The 21,568-nt window shown below is 43.3% G+C and overlaps 2 protein-coding genes across 3 annotated transcripts; one reads left to right on the top strand and one right to left on the bottom strand.

Moving 5' to 3' along the window:
* Nucleotides 1-3,246: 3,246 nt before the first annotated feature.
* On the bottom strand, nucleotides 3,247-12,297 carry DCTN6 (dynactin subunit 6). Its single transcript, XM_061635593.1, has 7 exons — nucleotides 12,146-12,297; nucleotides 10,583-10,647; nucleotides 9,810-9,915; nucleotides 8,386-8,474; nucleotides 6,679-6,726; nucleotides 4,237-4,379; nucleotides 3,247-3,483 (listed from the first exon to the last, which is right to left on the bottom strand). The coding sequence occupies exons 1-7, from the start codon at nucleotides 12,187-12,189 to the stop codon at nucleotides 3,385-3,387; spliced, it is 594 nt and encodes a 197-aa protein (XP_061491577.1). The 5' UTR covers nucleotides 12,190-12,297; the 3' UTR covers nucleotides 3,247-3,384.
* Nucleotides 11,888-20,747, top strand: MBOAT4 (membrane bound O-acyltransferase domain containing 4). Of its 2 annotated transcripts, none has more exons than XM_061635581.1 (3): nucleotides 11,888-12,437; nucleotides 17,272-17,496; nucleotides 19,521-20,747. In XM_061635581.1, the coding sequence occupies exons 2-3, from the start codon at nucleotides 17,318-17,320 to the stop codon at nucleotides 20,491-20,493; spliced, it is 1,152 nt and encodes a 383-aa protein (XP_061491565.1). In that variant the 5' UTR covers nucleotides 11,888-12,437; nucleotides 17,272-17,317; the 3' UTR covers nucleotides 20,494-20,747. The 2 variants fall into 2 exon arrangements, with proteins under 2 accessions (XP_061491565.1, XP_061491555.1); XM_061635571.1 differs by lacking the exon at nucleotides 11,888-12,437 and adding an exon at nucleotides 14,942-15,060.
* Nucleotides 20,748-21,568: the final 821 nt, after the last annotated feature.

Genomic DNA, 21,568 nt, shown 5'->3' with positions numbered 1-21,568 from the left:
ATTGCCGGTCAGTGCCGTGAGCTAGATGGACCAATGGTCTGACTTGGTACCACTGGCCTGTCCTGACTCCCTTTGTTCCCCCCTACACAAAGTGAGCATGTGTCCTAGACTATACCTCATTTCCCCATGTAGCAGCTCATTGTATTAGGAAGATCTACAGTGTAGTGGAAAGCTTTTCAAGTCCGCCTCCCCTGGGGGAAAAAAAAAAAGCTTGTTCACCAATCACTAAACTTCATGTTGAGGAGCCCCCGATTTTGAAAACTTTCAATATATATAAAAGTTATCCAAAGAAAAGACCAAGTGCATGGCACCCACTAGGTAGCAGCCAACCTTGACAAGTCATAAGATTTCACCTCCAGGAAAGCTGTACATCTAAGCATTGGCTGATCAGTTGTGGCCGGAACTAACACAAAATCTGTATTTAATAAGGTTCAAACATATTCTTTGTTCAGTGAAAATCAGTGAAGCAACTGCCCACAGGCATGTCTGATTTGGAGAGTGATTTATGACTCATTAATCATGACCATATTTAAAAAACAATCTTGCTTATTATGTGGCAAACCCAGAAATGTTCTTTGTAAAATTTGTTGGGCACACTGCTTCCTCTTCATCACTATCATCTGTGATTAGATTACAGATCACCAAATCCAAGCTTATACATTATTCCAGTGGTTTTTAAAAAAATAAAATAATTGAAGGCTGTTGTCGTGCCATAGTTAAGGCTGCAATCCGATACTCACCTGGGAATAAGTCCCATGAAACTTAACAAGGCTTATTTCCAAGCAGATATGTGTATGACGGCACTGCCAATTTGTTCTATCTAGTTTGTTGAAATAGTCCACAAAGTGTAAAAAATGGAAAGTGAAAGGCACGTACTGTTGAGTTTGAATGGGTACTATGAGAAAGCCAAATCAGCCTTCACTCTTGGTTTTAAAATGCGTTGTGTTTCCCCCCCCCCATGCCCTTGAAGAGAGTAGCCTGGCCCCAGCTGAAGCCAAACATCGCTTCCTGGCCCCGATTTTCTCAAACCAGCTCATCCTTATTGCTGTTCCCTTCCAGTCTCCCTCTCTCCCCAAGGGGGGGGGGAGCCTTACCTTGGGAAGAGGTGATACAAGTGTCAAGTAGTGATTTGATCACACTCAGTGTGTCTCTGCACGAGTCATTGTTCTGGTCTCATCTCCTTCCAAATCAGAAGACATGGTCAGGTCAGTGACTCATGCAGAAAGAAAGATAAGTGATGTGTTCCTCTGAGGTCAGATAATTCCTATTGTTACATACTCTAAAATAATATATTTCAGGTTTAAGAGTGAAAAGTATGCCTCTAGGTTCCATTCAAGAGATAAAAGCATTTTGAGAAAATATTTGGCTTAAGGAAAAGGATTGTTTCCATGCCAGTTATCTCGTAGCAGCACTAGGCTGAAATAAAAACCTGCCCTGTGTCTCCCAATGAAGTAGGGCTTTAAACCCAGATCTCCCCATTCCAAATCCAGTAGTCTATCCATTACGGCACACTGCTCACCACTGATCATCCTTGCTTAGGCACATATACTGTTTGCCAAGGGCAGAGTGTATTATTTTGTATGTGAAAAGCCTTAACGTTATGATGAGGCATTTCAAGGCTGTTTCTAAGAGAAAATTAATCACAGCAGCAGGGCAAAGGATTGTTGAATTAGGAAATAGTAAGGGAAGCATTGCTGTAACAAGGCTTCAACCCCTTGTGTGTACAGAGAAGTGTGTTCTCAGTTTACAAGTCTATTTCATAAGCCTTAGGGGCAGCACAGGGATGGAAAGCATAGAGCAGCAGTTAACACACTTGAGATCCTAGATCCCAGTTCAGCATGCAATTGCTAGTGACCCCAGATGGCTATAAGCACCAAAAGGCACATCTAGAAAATGTTGTGGAGCCTGAAGCTTGCTTTTGCATGCCGATCGGGGCAACTATGTTTAGAGGATGCCACTTAAATAAGGTGAAACTGGTACCATCAGTCCCAGAACATTATTTTACATAGTATTTTCAGTGTGAGAGCCTTTCTGTTCGCTGAGATCTCAGGAAGACTATCTCGAGGATCTTCCATTCAGGAGAGAAAAATGGTTGGGGAATGTAGCAGTTTTTGTGGTTGTCTTGCTATACCTCAAAAATACCCAGCATGCCTGTGTTCCATAATTGCAAAGCCATACTGCTTCCTGCCACCAGCATTACTGCAGAACCTGGCAACTTCTGAGAGGGTCGCTTTGTGTTAAGCTGCTGGCCCCTGGACTACTAGAGACCAGAACAGCCCCAGAATATACAGATGTTAGATATCCCTGCACTGGACAACTCTTACCCCAGGCAAAAACCTTTGGAAAGGTGTAATCCAGAGAAATTTAAGAAAACTTGAAATCAGCAGACCTTGCCTAGACACAAGTAAGTGCTTAATTCCTTTACAAGCAACAGGCTTAAGGGTGCTTGACTTTGCCTGGGTTGCACATGTTAAGCAACTGGGAAGAAAGATCAGATTTTTTATGAGCCATTGAGCTGATTACCTTCTGCAGGTTAGATAGAAGAAAATCCTATAAGGGTGTTTAGAATTTCACCCTTAGGCATAGCTTTGCTCTGTAAATTATATACACTCTCCCACACTATATAGAGGGCATACACATGGCTGTATGAATTGCATGTGGGGTAGCATCAAGAAGCCATGAGGAACTGATAAGCAGTCACATCTGGATTCCTTAGGGCAGGCTTTGCCAACCTGGTGTTCCCCAGATGTTTTGGACTCCAACTCCCATCAGCCCCAGCCAGCACACCACTTAGGGATTTGCATGATTTTTGCCCGAAGAGACACAAGTATAAGTGAAACAATGAGCATCTCTAATATATTTGAGTTACAATGTAGGCCAGATATGAGGAAGCTGTGGCCACCTTCCAGATCTTGTTGACTCCAACTCCCATCAGCCCCAGCCAGATTGGCCAACATTCAGGAATTGATGGAGTTCAGCAACATCTGGATGGCGACCACGGTTTCTCCACTCTTAAGTACCTAAGCATTTTTAACCTTTAGTGCAAGCATTAAGCATGCATTTAAATATCGCCCATTGATTTTTAAAAGTGTCTAACTTTGCCTGAATCATGCCTATGGTATTTAATGTTCTCCAGTTCCACTGAAAGCTCTTTTTTCTGAAATGCTTAAATTATTCCTTCTTCCATCAAAATACAAGATTTTACCAGCTAGGAAGACTACCCACTGAGGGAAATACAAACACAACTTTTTATTTTTCACCATTTTAATAAATAAAATTATGCTGCACAATGGAATGAATGAGCGAGTAAGCTAAGCAAGTTTAGTTTTTGCAGACACAAGGTCCTGAAAGCACTGCCATTTTGGTAATCATGTGGGGAGGTCTTCAGCTTTTTACAGGAGTAGAGGTTGATTTCATGGTCTTCTTAAGATGATGATAGTTTGGTAGGATTTTCATTAGGAAGTCCAGTTGCAATGTTTGTGGCTAAAAAGAACAGCAGCGTTAAAAAACCGTGTAAGATAGGCAATAATATTGACAGTCTGAGCTCAATTGCCTATGCTGTGCTCTACCAGGGAAAATAATACATTGATCTAGTACAGACTTCACTCACTTGGTGCCCCCTAGCTGTTTTGGCTGATGGGAGATGTAACTTCCTGACAGGCACCTGATGCAAAAATTAAAATAAAAGAAGCAATCCAGCTGATGGGAGTTGTAGTCCAAAACAGCTTGAAGGCACTGGGTTGGCAAAGGCTGCTCTAGTAATTGGATCAAGAACCACAGAATCAGTAAAGATGTAAGGGAGGAAAGGGCAAATGATCCAGTCTCTAGAAACTTCCTTTCCATGCCCCACATTTTCCTACCCCCCCCCCACATCCCAGCAGTCTCCTGTAAGATGAGAAAAACAACAGGCTTTTAATTCCTCTTCCTAGCATGAATAGCAAAGGAAGCTCTCCTCCAATCCACCTCAGTTGTTCAAACCAATGGTGAGTCTGTGAGAAAGCCAAACTGCCCCCCCCAAAAGCTGCAGAGGAGAGATGGGGAACCTATGGCCCTCCAGATGTTGATGGACAACAACTACCATTAACCTTGAAAACTGACCATGTCAGCTGATGGGATCTGGAGTCCAAGCATCTAAGCTGACGTAGGAGCGAGTCACTTGGAGGAGCCCATGTTTATCAGAGCCCTTGTTGACTGGACCTCAACAAGCCACTGTTTGAGCTCCTATCATGCACCCACCTGTGGCCGCTCAGTCTGCACTCGCCGAAGGCAGTCAGCTCCATAGATTACTGTGTTCTCGGGGATGACTTCGTAGGTGTTGACATTGCAGCAGGCACCAATGATGCAGCCACTTGTCAAGATCACTTTCCTACCCACAAATGCTGCAGAGACAAAAATTCTTAAAACATGCATTATGGGGAAATGGTATAAAAACCCAACTGGAATGGGCATCATTAAGTCCAATCAATGGCCTGTTCACCCCAGCATCCCACCTCTACGAACGGAGGATACCATCAAGATATTCCATTGTCTGCCAGTCCTCCATAATGTCTCACATTTTTGCTATCTTGTGTCTAGAACTCAACTTGTTACACAACTTTTCCATTTGCCAAAACGCTGAGATCAGATTTTGACTGTATTTATGAGTACCATCAATTTCAAGGCTTACTTCCAAGTATGCACAGCATCACAATCCAGTGACATGTAACTATACTCTGGCCTTACACTGCCACACTCTGTACCTTCTGGCACAGGTATGAGGGCCCTGTGACCCTCCAGATGATGTTGGACTCCATTTCCCATAATCCCTGACCCATGCTGGCTGGGGCTGCTGGGAGTTTGGCCACTGGTTCCCCATACCTGCTCTAGCAAAACACAGGGAAACCTCAGAGCGATGAAAGTTTGCAAATGGGCTGTTGCAAAGCTTCAACACCAACTTTTATCACTCACTGATCCTGCCAAGTTCTGACCTTTCCTGTCCTAGCTTCCCTTTTCCCTTTGAACCTGAGGTGGCCTCTACTAACTGCACAGTTTGCTTCTCTGAGGTTCCACAGCAGGTATGGGGAGCCTCTGCAATATGGGCCTAATCAGGCCTGGCATGGGTCCCAATTTGACCAGTAAGGCCATTCCCCTGAAACCAGGGCCACTTGCCCCACATCTGACATCATATGCAACATCTGGTGTGGGAGAGGTAGAGAAGCAGTTGCCAATGCACAATTGGGAGCCTCAAATTGAGCTGCCAATTGTTCATCGGGAAAGGAAGCTTGCTGCCACTGTCAATTAGCTGATTAGGTGATTTCAAGCCTGCTGGGATTGACTGTGCTATGGAGTTCCCCACAGGACAACGCAGCTAACCCCTGCTGAAAGTGGAAGGTGAAGTCAGCACTGATCAGCCGATTAGCAGTAACTTCAAGTCCACCTTGGCTGGGTTTGGATTTTGCTCTGTTGTGTGGCTTGCTGTGCTGCAAAGGAAAAATGGACCACCTGACATAGTGATGCCAGGGGATTGAGAAGTGGGCAGAGTGCACCTGTCAAGGTGGCCTGTCAGGGTTGGGGGATTTAGTTCTCCACCCCATTTTACAATATACACCATCTGTAGCTATCATAATATGTTGCTACTGAGAAGCATGACATTTTCCCACAACCTGTACTTCCTCCTGAGATTGCTTACACCATAGTTAATTTATCATACTTTGTTTGATGTACATGGAACTACCAGTAAAGGAGACAGGTCCCTGCCTCAAGGAGCTTCCAATCTAAAATTCCAAACGGGGGGAAATGGGAGATGCGTGGGCAACATGGGATGAATGTGAACAGACATCCTCACACACACTTGGCCTTAACTTTCTGTGTTAAAATATTAAGACATCACAGTACTCCCGTAAGTCCCTCCCTTATCCGACTCTGCCTTAATGCAGAGGTTTGCAAAAAGTTCACCTTCACATTGACTCTTCTGCTAAGGAGCACAGAAGTCGGTCACACTGCGGAAAACTCTGGGTACATTCAGAGCATACATGCAATTCATGTCAGGCACTGGCCAGGCTTGGTAGGACCCACTCTTGCCAAGTGTAAACGCAAGACACCCTAAGAACATAAGAAGAGCCTGCTGGATCAGGCCAGTGGCCCATCTAGGCCAGCATCCTGTTCTCACAGTGGCCAACCAGGTGCCTGGGGGAAGCCCGCAAGCAGGACCCGAGTGCAAGAACACTCTCCCCTCCTGAGGCTTCCGGCAACTGGTTTTCAGAAGCATGCTGCCTCTGACTAGGGTGGCAGAGCACAGCCATCACGGCTAGTAGCCATTGATAGCGCTGTCCTCCATGCATTTGTCTAATCTTCTTTTAAAGCCACCCTCTTGTGGCTATGCTTCCCAGAGGAAGATTGGTGGTGAAGGGCAAGCTGTTTTCCAGGTAAGTAGTTGCCAGCTGTTGCCAGTACTGTTATTGAGGATGCCAGGGTGTCACTGACTTATATATATATAAAAAAAATAACGAACTATAAGACTGTAATTCTAAGCATACTACTATGGACTTACAATACATGTATCAAAGTTTCTCACATAAACTGTTCCAAGATTATCAGATGTAGGAGTGGTCCTCACAAGCATACAGAAAGCAAACAACGCAAAAATTGTAAACATAAAATAGCCCACTGTTAGACTTTCCATTTAATCAGCACGCTTACCTTTGGACTCAATTACATTGTTGTCTCCTATTTTCATTGCCTGAGAATCTGTAAGTCATGGTTAAGAAGAGTACTTCATTTGTTCCCTTATAAAAAGGGAACAAAATCAAGGAATCGCAACAAATAAGATACATAACAGACTCACAAAATGCACAATACAGGAACAGACTCACAAAGAGCTAAGGCAGAAGGATCCAACCTAGGACAAAGGCAGGAATGGACTGGGCTCAGGCAGGAAGGAACGTCTGAAGGAGCATCCCATGCATTCTTGCCTTTGGACACTAGGTGGTGCTAATACCCTCCTGATGGCTTGCTACCTAGGGAAAATCTGTTCACATGGGAGCTGAACTCCATTTAAAAGACAAAGCTTTTTCCATTGCAATGGGAGCTTAAAGATCACACTTCCTACGTTCCAATCGCTGTTTTCCGTTCATACTGAAGAGAAAGAGTCAATCACGCAGCTTCCTAATGACCATGCCCTCTTAAGGTCAAACTCACTTCCTCTGGTTACCTTGGCAACCGAGCATGCTCAGTTTGTTTCACAGTAAGTTTAATAAAAAAAGAAAAAATCCTCAAGTTTTATTATTTGTATTTTCAGAATCCAGCAGAAATACAAGTATTTGTTTGAACAATGTTATGCTTTTTTGCACAAATTAGGGGGAAAAGGGAAAAAAGCACTGTTTGCAATGGGCTTGCAGAAAGGGGGCCAGCAGGAAATGACATAGCAAAGGGAGGAGGAGGGAGTGGGCGTGGACTCACAAAAGCATCGGAGCTAAGCATCTACAAGCCCCTAGAGATACAAAGTACACACAGTTTTTCCTCCCCTTTTCAGATTAAAATTGGATAGATTTGCTGCGGATTAAAAGCTAAAAGCAGCGGGATGCCTTCCCTTTGCCACCTATGTCATGTGATCGCTGCAAATTAATCAGGCATGCAAGTAGAACCCATCTCACATTCAATTGCCATGTGAACCGGCCCTTGATTAATAAGAGTACTTCATTTGCGTGTTCCCTTATCCTGGATTCCTCCTAATAAAGGCCAATCTGAAGAATCCCCATATATGGGAAAGACATTCAGGGCAAGTATGCTGCTAGTTTCATAGCACTGGAAACATAAACAAGATCTTTAAAAAAACTTACAGTGCAGATCCTAAAATCTGTCACTTTTGGCAAAAGGCTCCAAGACTACACAACTGATTTGCTTCAGTAACGTTCAGTTTGAAAGCTCCTGGAATAAAGCCTAGCGGCCTTTAGTTTAACCAAAGGTTCCCCATGTACCTCAGAGTGTACGCTTAAAGGCTTCCCCGTGCCCAAAGCAACCAGGTGTGTAGCCCTAGATTTTCAATGCTGTAACATCACAGGCTGTGACAAACCGCCACAGAGGAGGCATGAATGGTGATTTGAATTTTCTCAGAAGAACAGGTTAAAAGAAGTTCTTTGTGAGCAATCAGTTGGCTACTATAACTGAGAACGATCCCCTTTATTACAACACAGGTTTTTTTACCACACTTCTGTAGCTTCAACAGTTATAAGCTGCATTAATCTTAGATAAGTCATACATCTTAGGCAATTCTCTCCTGTGCAAAATGGGGACTTAAGGAATTACTTCATCACAAGCTGGTGTTTTCATTACTTAAGTATTCTGTAACCTTCACTGCCCTGAGCAAACATCTCTCTCTTTTTTAACTACTGCTTCTCAGAAGGATACAACAGCCAACTTCAAACACGTTATTGGTGCCAATGATCATTGGTTTGGCTTCCACCTCCTCTGTATCAGGGATAATGTTTTCAGGATAGCTGTAAAAGGATTGAAGTCTGCATTAAAATTTCTACATTTAAAAAAAGCTGTGTCCTTGTAGAAAGATTGAGATGTCTTTGGCAGCTGAAAGGTTTGGACAGTTAAACTTTGGCACTGGCACAAACCCTCTGCTTCTGATTTCCCACTTCTCCCCATACCTGAAAGGCAAGTCTGTTTCTTCTAGAATACTGGAACAGGTGTGAACTTGGAAGAAGAATGTTGGGCAAAACATCATCATATTTTGCATCTATATAAATATATTCTGAGGAAAAACTAAGCTAAGAGAGCAGGTTTGCAGAATAGCATCCCAAAACATTACTTGAGGTTTGAAACATGGATGCAGATGAGGAGAGCCCTTCAGTATAGAAAACACCTTATTTCACCTTTATTTAAGAGTTAGAAAGTTGATTGTCCAGATTGCAGAGCTAGCAAGGATAGCTGACCTTGGCATAGTACAGCAATATGCTCTGCCAGGCTAGAGAGGGGACCAGTAACTCTGTGCAGGTGTGTCAGCTGGAAGGATCAGAAGATTAAACTATTCTCCAATTGCTTTCCAACTCTCTTTGCACTTGTGCCCAAAACATCATGAGAACACTACAAAACATTTCATCACCAAATCAGTGTTGTGAGAAGAGTTTAAAAATCACATTAAATATGGTGTGATCAAATCACATTGGTACAACAGTGAACCATTAAAGGCATGAAAGGGTTGTAGGAAGCCATGTTCTTTATTTCAGATTTTTTATACATGCTTTCTTTAATGGCATATTCTCTTTACTGTGGAACATAAATCAACACGGGGATTTTTCATGGAGATTCACTACCAATCTGCAACAGCATACTCACAAAGTGGCTTTGCCTTTCTCCCACCTTGACACTCTTGTGAGTTTAAACTACCCTTGGAAAATTGAGCTAATAAGAAGTGGCCATTTAGCAAGGTGGCAAGAGAATGAGAGCAAAGGAAGTAGCCTGGGAGAATTAAGTTTTAGTAGCTTTGGGTATACAAGGCAGCATCCTATGTTGAATAAGACCAATGGTCCATTTAGCTCAGCACTTTCTAAGAACTCAACGAGAATCGCCAAGATATTTTTCGCTGGAGTGGCAGGGTGACCCAGACTGGGACCTTCTGTACATATAACATGTGCTCTACTGTTGAGAGCAGCTACAAAGGTAGGAAAGCTATGATAGGTATGCATGTGTAGAGGAGACTGCATAAACTATAACCTATGTTTGTCTTCACACTTTAAACATTAAGTTGGCCTTTGGTTGCATTCCCTAAGGCATTCCCAACATACAACACACTGGCCTAAGAAAGTTCAACATATCATACTTACCCATTTATGATAATTGCCTGTTCTTCTATGAGGTTACCTTCCCCAATTACTATTGGTCCAGCTTCTGCAATGATCCGTGCTTTGGGGTGAATCACTGTCCGAGGCCCTGTGGAAAATGCCTAAGGTTTATTATATGTTGCCCCCAGTACTTCAAGGAAACATATGATCCTGGGCAGCAGTATCAATTGGTCTCCATTATTACATGGTTACCATGGCTGTACATGGAACCGATAAGAAATCTGCAGATGTGGACAAAGTTCTCGCCACCAACTATATTCTCAAACAGTGAACTAGACTGCACATTCCCAGCAGCGGCACCACAGAAGGAGGATTTCAGACTACAAGCGATCTCTCATGAGTGCCTATATTTCTGATCAGCTCATTGGTTCTACCCGCTGATCAATGTTGTAAACCATGGGTGGGAAACCTGTGGCCCCCCATTTGTTGTTGGACTGCAACTCCCAACAACCCTTAGAATTGGCCAAACTGACTGGGGTTGATAGGAGCTGGAGTCCATCAACACCTGGAGAGCCACCAGTTCTCCACTCACATTATAAACAAACGATGAGCCTGTCTGGGTTATCTTCTCCCTATGTGCTAGGGATTGCCAAGTACCCAAGACAGACATCATGCAATGCCTGCTTTGCAACAATAAGCAATACGTGGGAGTTAAGAGGCTATTCTGTAGATCAGCTTCCAGGTTCTGGCAGTAATTCAAATTGACTCTGAAAATTCTAATAGCTATAGTAACCACACAAAGTACTTTCTCTTACCAATTGTCACATCTCCCTTGATTTCACTCTCCACACAGACAACAGCCCCAGGAGCAATCTTTACACTGGAAAAGAGAACATCAACAAAAATAGCAACAGGATTTTGCATCTCCCTCCAAACCACATATATGTGGAAGTAAATCCAGTTGATTTCAAGCAAACTTGGAATCTCTCAGTGACTTTTAATACCAGACCATGGGATCCTTCTGGACTGTCTCACTCAGCTGAACTGGGGTCAGTGTTACAGTGGCTTCAGTTCTTCCTGGATGGGCAATTCAAGGAAGGGGTGCTAGGGGAACTCCTGTTCAATGCCTTGGCTGTTGGCCTTGGGGTTCCATCTTGTCCACCATAGAAGGCACTACAGAAATTAAGAAAGCTACTTAGGAGTGGCCTTTTGTGTGAAATGACTGTAAGCTCACTGGAGGTCTGGTACTGAAAACCAATTTCAAGACTCAGAATGTGCTCAGAAGCAGAGTTTAGAAAAGTTACTTTTTTGAACTACAACTCCCATCAGCCTAATCCAGTGGCCATGCTGGCTGGGGCTGATGGGAGTTGTAGTTCAAAAAAGTAACTTTTCCAAGCTCTGCTCAGAAGCACTCTGTTCTTTCATTCTAACTGTATGTCTTTTGTAGATCTTGGGTTTCTAGTAAAAAACAAAGATTTGACAAGACTGAGATACAGTCTGGGATACAGACTGTGAGCACTTCCCACCAGGGGGAAAAAGAGCATTTTAATAGAGCAATCCTATTCTCAAAAGTAAGCCCTAATGAGTTCTAGGAAGTGAATATAGGCTTGCAGCCCTAGTCAAACTTTTATGGTTTTCTTTTCTCTGCAAGACAAAAGAATAGGAGAGTGGGTATGTTTTTGGGTTTTTTAAAATCTTATGTATGTATGTACTGCCTTCAAGTCAATTTCGACTTATGGCAACCCTATAAATAGGGTTTTCATGAGGCTGAGAGGCAGTGACTGGCCCAAGGTCTTCCAGTGCGCTTCATGGCTATGTGGGGATTCGAACCCTGGTCTCCCAAGTCGTAGTCCAACACTTTAACCACTATGCTACACCTCCATTAAAAATTAGAGGCCTGAATAAGTAGTAAAGTCAATATATAAAATATAAAGAGAACGAAGTTCCAACCTAGAAAATTATCAGGTTAGGCTCCCCGTTAGTCTTGTAGCACTTTAAAGACTAAAAGAATTACTGCAGTGGCGTAAGCTTTCGTGGACTACATCAGATGAGCGAAGCACTATCTTCAATTGACAGACAAGGGGGGGAGGAATATAAACAGGAGCTCAGAGGCTAGGAAACATACGACACAGAAGTGGATAAGAGACCAATTCACAGCCGCAGAAACTGGCGATAATGCTGTCGCGTTAGCCATGCTATGCTCATTTAACTTCTGCAAGGAGGGTGGACGTTGTACAAGTGATGAGACGACAAGGGCTCTGGCTTCCAATTCCACAGCGTCCCACGCAGCTTCTTAGTCCCAAATGTAAATGCCTATACTTGCCACCCCCAAGGATCCGACCCCACCAGCCACACCTGGAGGGATCGGATCAGCTCACCTCCTCTGCGTCTTCTCCGCCATCTTTTCCGCTCTCTCATCCATTGTTCAGCCAGCGACGATACAGCCTGCTCATTGAACAATCGGTAAGGAGAGGCGAAAGAGCATCTCAGAATCGATTCATCAGCCTTATGGATTATCAGACCCTAAGATGGAAGCGACGTTGCGGGGAGAGATCAACGTCGCATGACGCCATTCGTAGCCAATGATAAGCGCTTGAGGGTGGGACCGAGACGCTCTCAGGCCCCGCCCATCTCCCGCAGTCTACTTTAGGGGTCCCCATCGGAAAAGGGGTGAATATTGGCAATCTCACGTTCATGTGGGAGTTACATTGAGATTGTAGAACAAAGGGGAAGGGAGATTGTATTAATATTAAAATTCCCACAGGGGGTAGCCATATTAGCCTCTTGCATCAAAGCAAGGTTTTGTGGCACCTTACACGTGTCAAATTTATTATGACAAACTATCCTGGACTCCAGGCTATTTCATCAAATGCTTGTAGTGATTGGCTGTTGTTAATAACGTCATTATCGTTGTCTATACTTTCTGCATTGCGTTTCCATCCGTCTTGACTGTTTACAACTTTCGTCCCCTCATGTGTCTCAGTGCACCTGCAATTCAGGGAAACACTTCAGACATCTGATGGATTATAATTGATGAACACTTATGACATAATAAATCTGTTAAGTCTTCTTAGGTGCCACAAGACTCAGTGTTACTAATATTAAAGTGAGTACAGATATATAGTACTCTCTACTTTAAATTGGCACTGTTTGCGGGGGAGCAAGTCTCCTGAAGATTCAACAGCTGCACAATGTGCTGAAATCCAGCAGGTGCAGAGTCTCACAGCAATGCTAAGCAAAGCTGCAGTTGTTGGATCACATTAGATTAGGAGTGGGGAACCTTTGGTCCTCCCGATGTTGAAGTACAACTCCCGTCAACCCCAGCAAGCATGGCCAATGCTCTAAGAGAATAATAAGATGGCAGTCTTAGCTGCCTTCACACATTAATTGCATGAAAGCAATGACTGGGGAATGGGTCCACCACTGGCCCCACAACCTGGACATCCACACACTGGCATTGACATCTGCAAGGAGAAAGCTCATACACAAACAGTTGCTATTGCCTGTGCTTCCTCTTTGTTATTTTATATGCCAAGACATAAATGTCCAGGGAGCTGAGCCAGGAGCATGGCCCCACTCTTAGTTATTGTGTGGAGCAGGGCCAATGGGGGGCGGCAGCAGGGGGCCATTTGGCCTGGGGCCTCAAGTTCAAAGGGGCCCTCAAATTTAGACACTTGTTCCTTTTTTGGTATTTGATAAGCTTCACAACTTCTTTGTCAACTTAGAAGTGGAAATGTAGAACTGGAAGAGATGTGATTTGGTAGAAGACATAGGTTTTATTTAGTTAACTGATACAGATTTTGTCATATTAAAGAGTTAAAAATGTTAATCAATAATTATATATATATATTTGGTTCTGATGGTGCAAGATTAGACCAGGAGGAACGTGTCCTCTCAGATCAGCTGATTATGTAAACAAACCACTCACTCATTTTGGTGCCTTATTTTGTTTTTGAGCGTCATTTTTAAAATGTTTGCTATAGTTAGCAGCTTCAAAAATAGAAGTGACTTAGGCCTCTCTTGATCTCTGTGGGAGTCTAGCATGGAGCAATATGCAGAAATGGGGCTTTGTATGCTCCATGCATTTCCACAAAATTTTTGTTTTGGTAGAATAATAGGAGCCGGCATTTGTTTTAGAATATTTATATCCTGCTTTTTCTCCTAGATGCTCAAAGTGGTGTACACGGTTTTCCCTCAGTGCTGTCCTCACAACAACCATGTGTGATAGGTTAGACAAGGGGTAGTGGTCAACCCAGTGAGTTTCATGGCCGAGTGAAGGTTTCAACCTGAGCCTGGTCCCGCTTGGATAGGCACACAGTGCACACTTCATCACACCAATGTTGTGGTGTAATGAAGTGTTTGGCTTGCACCAGTGCAGCGTGGGTTTGAATACCTGCTCAGCCAAGGGCCAAGCCACACAGGATCTTAAATGCCTCATTAGGAACTATTAGGAGGTGGCACTGGGGATGGGTGGGAGTGGTTTTCAACAGGACTGCAGGGCATAGGAAGAGAAGATTTAACTCCGCTCCTTTGGTCCCAATTAAAATCTCCCTCCCCCCGCACACCTTTTTTTAGCACTGGGACTGTCCATGGTAAATATGATCACTTGGAGAGTTTGATATCTGACTTCCTGACCCTTATACCCACTCCCACCCAGTGTATTAAAACAATTTTCCATGCCTACCACAGTTGCCATCATTTATACTGAAAGGCTGCATATTCTTCTCATCATGCTCATGACGGCAACAGTTAGCGGAGGATAAGCTTTTACTTCTTTGATTCCTTGCAGTTTTGTGTATCATGGAGATATTAAAATAATGTGGTATTCGGTTCTTATCTCTGCTTCCATCTGTTCTTGTAATCGGTGTTCAAAAGGCCCTCAGCAGAACAAGGAGGTAACATCAGTCAGTCCAAGTCTCATGGCACGGAAGCACAGCAAAAATGGCATTTGGGCAAATAATTTATTTACTTTTTTGCTTGACGGTCTATTTCAGGCAGAAAGCCAAGTTTCCATAATGCATTGGTTATAAACTTCATTATCTATGCGATCTCCCTTACTAGGCCATCCAAATATAGGGAAAAGGCAGCGATGTCTGCTGCTGAGACTCTTTATGTAGGTGAGAAAGGCTGGAAGACAACCAGCAAGATAGCACATTCTGAGAATGAGAGTCTCCATGAACTGGGAAACCCCATTTTTCTTTCACGCCACAGCTTTCTACCAGTTGGTTGCTTTTCCGTTTGCTGTTTTGTTTCATTATCTATGCACCTCTAGGAATCTTTCTATAAATGCAAGGTAGGTATCCTTATATTTGTTTAATTTATCGCTAGTATTTTTTTTAAATCTGTTGAGACTTTTTTCATCACCAACAAGGAGCTCCCAAAGCAATGTATAAAACAAGGATTTTTAAAACCTGCTATGCAAACCATAATAAATACTTTTAATAAGCTTTTAAACCTGAGAAAAAAAGACTTCAGAACAGCAGTTTCTAGAAAATTCTATATGCAATGTATTAAGAACTAGGAAAAGCACTTGAAAAAGCAAAGTTTTCACCTGCAGATAGAGGGAGATGAGAGAGGTGGGCTAGAGGTGAAAGGACCCTTTGAATCCAGTCGTCTGGATTCTAACTGTCTAAACGTAAGATCAACATGCTGAACATCCTGTATCAATTCTGTTCCTTTATGTATTAAAATAATGCAACGTCAACTGCTCCGGAAGTAAACAAACTGCTCCAAAAATTGTGTTCTGCATAGTTTGTTTTGCCAACCAACTGGTAAACTGGACTGGAGATCCAAAATAATCTGCCAACAGGGGCAGCATTAGTGGGTGATCCAGAGAGCTTGAGCCCCATGCTTTTGACAGCAGGCCCCTGATCTCCTGCCCTTCCTCCTCCCTATTTAAATCAAACAATTACAAAAACTTTACTTTTAAGGCAGCTGGGCACACCGCGAAGTGCAGTGCTGGTGAAATCCAACTATTTAAATTTCCTAGGGACATCTATATCTATAAATTAGCATACGCTAATTTTATGGAAATGTGTGTCATCTGCCGGGCTCCCAATTCTTTTAAGTACCTAGCAATCCCCTTGGGCACCACTACGGGGAGAGCTGTGCTCCATTCCTGAACTTCTCTGCCTTTGGGAAAAGAAAGTATGTGAAACAGGCCTTCTTCAGGTTATCTGTGTGGACAGAAGACTGTTGTAAACTGTGGCCCTCCAGGTGTTGTTGGACTCCAACTCCCATCAGTCACATTCAGCATGGCCAAAGGTCAGGGATGATGGGAGTTGTAGTCCAACAACATCTGGCTCCCCACCCCTGGTATATAATAATGTGCGTTTTCCCTGAGATATGCGTTACTGTCTTTCCGGCGCCAAGTCAAAACCTTCCTCTTTTCTAAGGCATTTTAATCTAACTTAATTTAGTTTTAATATGTGTTGTAATTGATTTTGGTTTTCTTATTCTTTTAAATTGTTGTTGTATTTTACTATGGAATTTTTGTATATTTTTGCACTTTGTTGTACACCGCCCAGAGAGCTATGCTAGTCAGGCGGTATAAAAATCTAATAAATAAAATAAAATAAATAAATATGTAACATGGCCCATTTAAGATGTGAAAGGTAATGGCTAGCATTTTGAATGGCACTGGAGAGCAAATCAGTGTTACAACTGGAGCTCCCTGCCATCTTTCTTCCAACTGCATGCCACAGAATTCTGCACCAGCGGAGGTTTTTGCACTGTCTTCAGAGGTAGCTCCATGTAGAATGCTGTGTGCTTATTTTTAATAGTGAACAAAGTGGCATATTTGGACGTCAATGCAGATTTAGCCAGTGTAATGATCTGGCTAATTTCTCACAAAGGATGGGGGTAGAAAATCAATTTGGTTCACATTTAAAGACAAACTTATATAATTTGCCGTTTCCAAAACGACATGCGAACCAAAAACATAGCCAGCCTTTGAAATTCGCACTTGTCATGCTGAAGAATTTTCATGAGAACTTAAAAAAAAAAAAAGGGAACTGATGCAGAAAGGTGAACTAGAAACAGAGAGAAACGGAAATTGACATATTCACTCATCCATAGTTGGGACTTAGGCAGGAACTGGATGTCAAGGAGGAAACACAGATTCCCTTTTTTTAACCCTTCCCTGCCACACTTTCCCTGAAATCCTTCTCCTGCATCCACTTTCCCCCCAATTAAGCTAAAAGGCTAGAAAAAAGCCGAGCTGAAGGAAGCAGCCTGGGGGAAAGTAGCTGGCAAGAGAAAGGTGAAATACCCATCTCCATCATCACTTCTCCCCTGCAAATGTTCCCCACCTCATTCACATTCAGCTCTAAACAGAGAATTCAGAACTACATGTTTGTGATGTACCATCTAGTTCCAGATTCTGGAAATCATTTTTGATTCCCTAATTTAGTCACGGATACATTGGAGCCTCCATAACTGTAGGAAACCTCTCACCCTGAAAGATTGCCTAGCTGATGTTGGAAACATTTCTGATTCTTTTCAGGTACGCTTTCCTCCTGGCAGGTGGCTTCCTCCTGGCCTGGGCTGCCATGCGGTGCTATGCCCTGCTGCTGTTCATATCTGCCTTCTCTTCTGTTGCTGTACTCCATTCCGCTGGCCCACAGCAAGTCCACACCTGGGCATTCTTCTTCCAGATGACCTGGCAAACACTGTGCCATCTTTGGCTGCATTATAAAGAATATTACCTACAAGAACCTGCATGCATCAGGTAAAGATGTGATTGCTCTGGTCCAGTTTATCCGTTGGCACAACCAACTATGCAGTAGACAATTTTAGGAGCAGTTTACTTTGCATTATTTAGCACACAAAGGAACAGCAGACTTGCAAGAGGCTGCTCAACAGGTTGGCCTTATGTACAGATATTTAGGATCCAAACCAAATGGATTTAGAGGATCCTTCCTGGGCCTGCATTCTTTTTTTTTTTATGAACTTGATTTTCATTGTACTTATAGAAATTATACCCAGTATAAACAGGACAGTAACACAATACCTTTATTTGAACAAACTAAATAATAACTAAAAGAGGGAGCTACTTTTAAAGCAGTGGTTGCCAACTCTTTTAGGCCCCAAGGGCATATTTGGATTTTTGAGTGAGTGATGTGAGTGCCATCCATTCTGGTCACTTCTTCTCTCCCCCAGAGCAGCCCCCTCACCACCCAAGAGACAGAAAGGGAGAAAGTGTACACACACAAACATTGCTTTTTCAAGGGATTTGGTAAAGATCAGATCCGGCAGAATTAATCTGAGCCTTGAAAAAGTAATAGAACTGAAAAAGTAACTGGAAAACATTGCTTCCTTCTTCAGCTCTATGTGCTTTTGGAAGGGTAAAAGCGGAACGACCTTCACCACCTTGTTACAAAAGGAGAGTGGGAGGGAGACTCTAAAGCTTTGGGGGCAACTGGGGAATACCTCAAGGGCACCATTGAGGTCCATGGGCAGTGCATTAGCGACGCACCCGTTTTAAAGTTTCACAGAACACTTCATCCGGCTCTATGCTAAAACAGAAAACAGGGGTGGGGGGATGGGAGAAAAATATTTTGCTGGTAAAGGTCCTGGTGCAAGTCCTGCCTACATGTTAGTTTCTTTGTTTATTAACATATTTTATATATCACCTGCAATATACATGATGGTTTAGAGAGTAACAAAAAAAGCCAGGTCTCTGCCCAGAGGAGCTTACAATCTAGAATTCAACACAGGGAAGCAATAGAAGGATGGGAGGAAGATGGAGGGGAAGGTACGCAGCGAAATAATATGTGTTGGAGTTAAGTTACATGAACTTAATCATATAGAAGATGAGGGCTAAGGGGTTTGCAGACTCTAGGGTGCACGACAAACAGGATAAACAAAGGCACAGATCTGCATAAAATTTGTGTATGCTAATATATGTATAGATGTAATTTTAGAAACACTAAAATGTGAATAGAAATGCAATACATCTCGCCATGATGGAGAAGACTGTGACCAGACAATGTCTACACCTCCTCAGTCTGTTGCCTATTCAGGTAGATGGGTAACTATGAGACTCTTGCTTCCCAATTTTATGGTTCTTTGTACTGGACTCAGACAGGCCAGTCCTTCAAAAAAGGACTCTTTCAAACCAAAGGCTGTTCCCTGTAAACAGGGCTCCTGGCCACCCTAGCTGACTCATTAGCTTAGATCAGGGTGGGGAACTTCAGGTTTGGGAATTGCATGTGGCCTCTGGGCCTCTCTTTCTGGCCCTCGGGGCTCTTCCCAGGCCACACCCCCTTCCCAGTCACACCTTGCACTGGCCCTGCTTGGCACCAGCTGCAGGGTGTCCTTTAATTCGGATAATGCCTCTTGCTTGCCTGGATAGACAGAGTGTAGAAACTAGCCTACTGTACGCAGGTAAAATTTAAATTCATTGCTCCACCCACTTTTGCCTCTGACCCCCACCACTACTGGCATGTGACCCCCAGAAGGTATCCCAGAAGATAATGTGGCCCTCAGGCCGAAAAATGTTGCCCACGCTGGATTCGATTGCACCAAGCACAAAATATCACACAGGTTTATTAAGGTGTACTTGGCCAAAGAAGTACATGCTCAGCACTTGCACCAAACTACAACTCCCAAGATTCTTTTGAACACTTACAAATTGGTATATGATGTAAGCTCTTTAACAGAAGAATGGTCAGGAACTGAAGCCTAGCACCTCTTAAATGTAAAGTATATGATGTTCATCGATCACTGAGCTAACCCTTTCCTCTGTTTCAGATTGTCCATCACTCTTTCTGCCCTCATGCTGATGACCCAGAAGGTCACCTCACTGGCTTTAGATATCCATGAACGAAAAGTGAGGGTGGGGTTGCCAAGCGAAGAGAGGAGGGCTCTTGGTTGGCACCTGCTCCAGGCACTGCCGTTTTGTACTTATTTACTCTGTTTCCCTACTTTGCTAGGAGGCCCGCTGTGTTCTTTCAACAGATTTCAGGCATGGATAAGGTATTCCAAAAGCCCAGTTTCCCTCCGGGCTGCCATTCAAAGAGGTTTGGGGGCCCTGACTTTGGGCTTTTTGAAAAATATTGTGAGGGGGTACATTTGCCCTCAGGATGACCTAATTGACTGTGCTCGCTTTGGCTGTGTTTATGTCATGTGGACTTCGGCCCTGTCCTTCAGGCTGGCTTACTACTCTCATTGGCTTCTCGACGAGTCCCTCTTTCTTGCAGCTGGTTTGGGGCTGGAACTTGGCTGCAATCAAAATGCAGGGACTGCCGATGCAGTCCTCATGGACACTGACATTTGGACCCTAGAAACAGCCCACATGATTGCTGTCTTTACCCGAACATGGAACAGGAGTACCGCCCAGTGGCTGAGAAGGCTCATATTCCAACGGAGCAGTTACTATCCTCTCCTGTCCACCTTTGCCTTCTCAGCCTGGTGGCATGGCCTTCACCCTGGCCAGGTCTTTGGGTTCCTCTGCTGGGCTGTTATGGTGGAAGCTGACTACCGTTTTCATCACTTCCTTGGTTCAATGGCAAAATCCCAGGTTCAGAGACTGCTGTATCGAACAGTGACTTGGTGTCATACACAGCTAGTGATAGCGTTCATTATGATGGCCGTTGAAATGAGGAGTCCCTCCATGCTTTGGTGGCTGTCTTCTTCATACAATGGCTTTTTTCCACTAGTCTATGTCATTACACTTCTTCTGCTAGCAGATAAAAGAGTGAGCAGCCTCGCCACTCCTCATTAGCCCACTCTGCATCCTTAGAAACATGTTTCTGTTATTGAAAAGTAGGGACGCAGACTGATGCAGGATCTTTAAAACAGTTGCAGCAGGTTTTTAATCCGTGCTACAAGGCCACTTGTAAGGCGACTTGCGTTATGGACACACAGACCAACAAGGTGAATGGGGATCAGTTCTTCATCTCCTGTTATGCATCAGTAAGGCTATCTTATTTTTCCTTTTCTTTTTAAATAAAAGTTTTCACCTTATCCTAAAAAAAATAAATCACAAAGCTTTATCAAAAACTGTTTGAAAACTGCTCCATGAATTGGTAATAGTGGAGGTGAGCTGGTGTTGATGGCATGGTTTCTAGTCAACAGGAATTTTCCACAGCTAGCGTTTCCCTGTTCGAGTTGAACCACTCAGAAAATGTGTAGATGATAAAGTGTTTTGAGTTCCAATGCAGCAAAAGTACTGTCAAACACAACAAGTCTTACATCTGCCTTTACCCTGAGCATGTCCACTGAAGGACGTGAAAGTACCTGGTTTCTATTGCCATTTTGCATATAATATAAGGGAAAAGACCTTTTCCCCAAACATATCAATTGGCACAGATAAGAAAGTATTTAGAAGACTTTCAGTTGTCATTTGAAGATCACAAGCTATGCAGTATCCAGGATGTCTCTTCTTCCCAAGTTCCAGTGTTCCCCTTTTGCAAAACCCTAGCAGTCTAATTCCATGCAAAGTTAGGCATGCCTAAGTAAGCCCATAGATAACGTAGGCACAGTCTAATAATTCTGCATAGGATTAGACTGAAGTTTGAGAGGGCCCTTTTGGAATATGGAATATTTAAATCAGGAAAAGAAGGAATTTGTTTTCTTTTTTTGGACACAGTTGGCTTAAAGGACTTTATGTTGGTCGAGAGTTAGCTCAGCTTTTCGTACACAGCCGGCTTTTCAGATAAAGCAAGAAATGTGTGTCCTGTTGTTGGCAAAATCTTTTAGGAGAACATGCATATTTGGGGTATTACACCGTGAACCCTTCACACCTTGCACAGTCTGTGATCACACACCTTTGTCACTGAGCACGCTTAGAGCCTGAC

This window comes from Rhineura floridana, chromosome 1 (genome assembly GCF_030035675.1).
Source record: "Rhineura floridana isolate rRhiFlo1 chromosome 1, rRhiFlo1.hap2, whole genome shotgun sequence".
NCBI classification, from domain to species: domain Eukaryota; kingdom Metazoa; phylum Chordata; class Lepidosauria; order Squamata; family Rhineuridae; genus Rhineura; species Rhineura floridana.
This window is presented reverse-complemented; position numbering and strand designations above follow the sequence as displayed.